Here is a 1,255-nt window from a genome sequence, read left to right as displayed (position 1 = left end):
ATGACGGAAATCAAAGCTTTGTTCGGGCTTTATTATCTTTGTGGAGTTCTCAACATGAATCATGTGACAACCAAAGAACTCTTCGACAAAAACTCAGGCATAGGCTATTTTCGTGCTAAAATATCGGAAGCCCGATTTGAATTCCTGACAAACTGTTTGAGGTTCGATAATCGTGCCACCAGAGAAGAGCGTCGTGAGAATGATAGACTGGCACCAATAAGACAAGTATTTGATGACATAGTCAAAGTCTCGAGTGAATTATACAGCCCGTCTGAATACTGTACATTAGACGAAATGTTACTGGGGTTCAGAGGAAGATGCGTCTTCAAAATGTATATTCCCAGTAAGCCTGACAAATATGGAATAAAGATTGTAATGTTATGTGACTCTAAAACTGCTTACATGATCAATGCTTTTGTTTATTTGGGCAAGGACTCCACTCCAAGAAATGTTCCATGTGCAGAGTTTTTCACCATGAAATTGACTGAACCAATCCATGGATCCAACCGCAACCTGGCATGTGACAACTTGTTCACTTCTTTACTAGTGGCAAACCAGTTATTTCAAAAACAAGTAACTATCGTAGGAACGCTACGAAAAAATAAGAGAGAAATACCACCTCTTTTTCTTGAGCTGCGAAACCGCGATAAGAACACTGCACAATTCGCCTTTTCCAAAGAACTCACTCTCTTGTCTTACTGCCAGTAAAAAGTGGTAATGCTGTTGTCGACGATTCATGCAACACCAGATAAAGATGCTGTTAACAGGCTACCCGAAATAGTCGAGTACTATAATAAAAGCAAATGCGGCGTCGACCTGATGGACCAACTGTATCATAGATACAGTGTATCTAGAAAAACCAAGAGATGGCCAATGGCTATTTTTTATGGCCTTCTAAATATAGTAGGTGTAAATTCTTATGTCCTGCTCAAGATGACCACAAACAGAGTTCAAAAACGGCGACATTTGTTGAAGAATCTTGCCATGGCCCTAATAAAGCCGCAAATGGAGGAACGTTTTACTTATAAAACTTTGTCTACCAAACTCCGTGTACTGCTAAGCGATATCTTGCAGAAAGAGGTGCCGTCATTGCAAGAAGTTCCTGTTCTTGCTACCAAGAAAAGGTGTGCTGTGTGTCCTAGAGGCAAAGACCGTAAAACTAAGGTCACATGTTGCATGTGTCGAATTCCATTGTGCGGCGAACACTCTCAGGCTATTTGTCAACCATGTGTTTCTAAGAGTGTTTGAACCTATT

The 1,255-nt window shown here is 40.6% G+C and overlaps 1 protein-coding gene across 1 annotated transcript; it reads left to right on the top strand.

The window, feature by feature from the left end:
• On the top strand, positions 1-708 carry LOC123702258 (piggyBac transposable element-derived protein 4-like). Its single transcript, XM_045649951.1, has one exon. It carries the CDS (start codon positions 1-3, stop codon positions 706-708), a length of 708 nt encoding a protein of 235 aa, XP_045505907.1.
• Positions 709-1,255: the final 547 nt, after the last annotated feature.

The sequence above is a fragment of the Colias croceus genome, chromosome 23 (assembly GCF_905220415.1).
Source record: "Colias croceus chromosome 23, ilColCroc2.1".
In the NCBI taxonomy this organism is placed as follows: Eukaryota; Metazoa; Arthropoda; class Insecta; order Lepidoptera; family Pieridae; genus Colias; species Colias croceus.
Note: the sequence above shows the minus strand (reverse complement) of the source record. Positions and strands in the feature narration are given on the sequence as shown.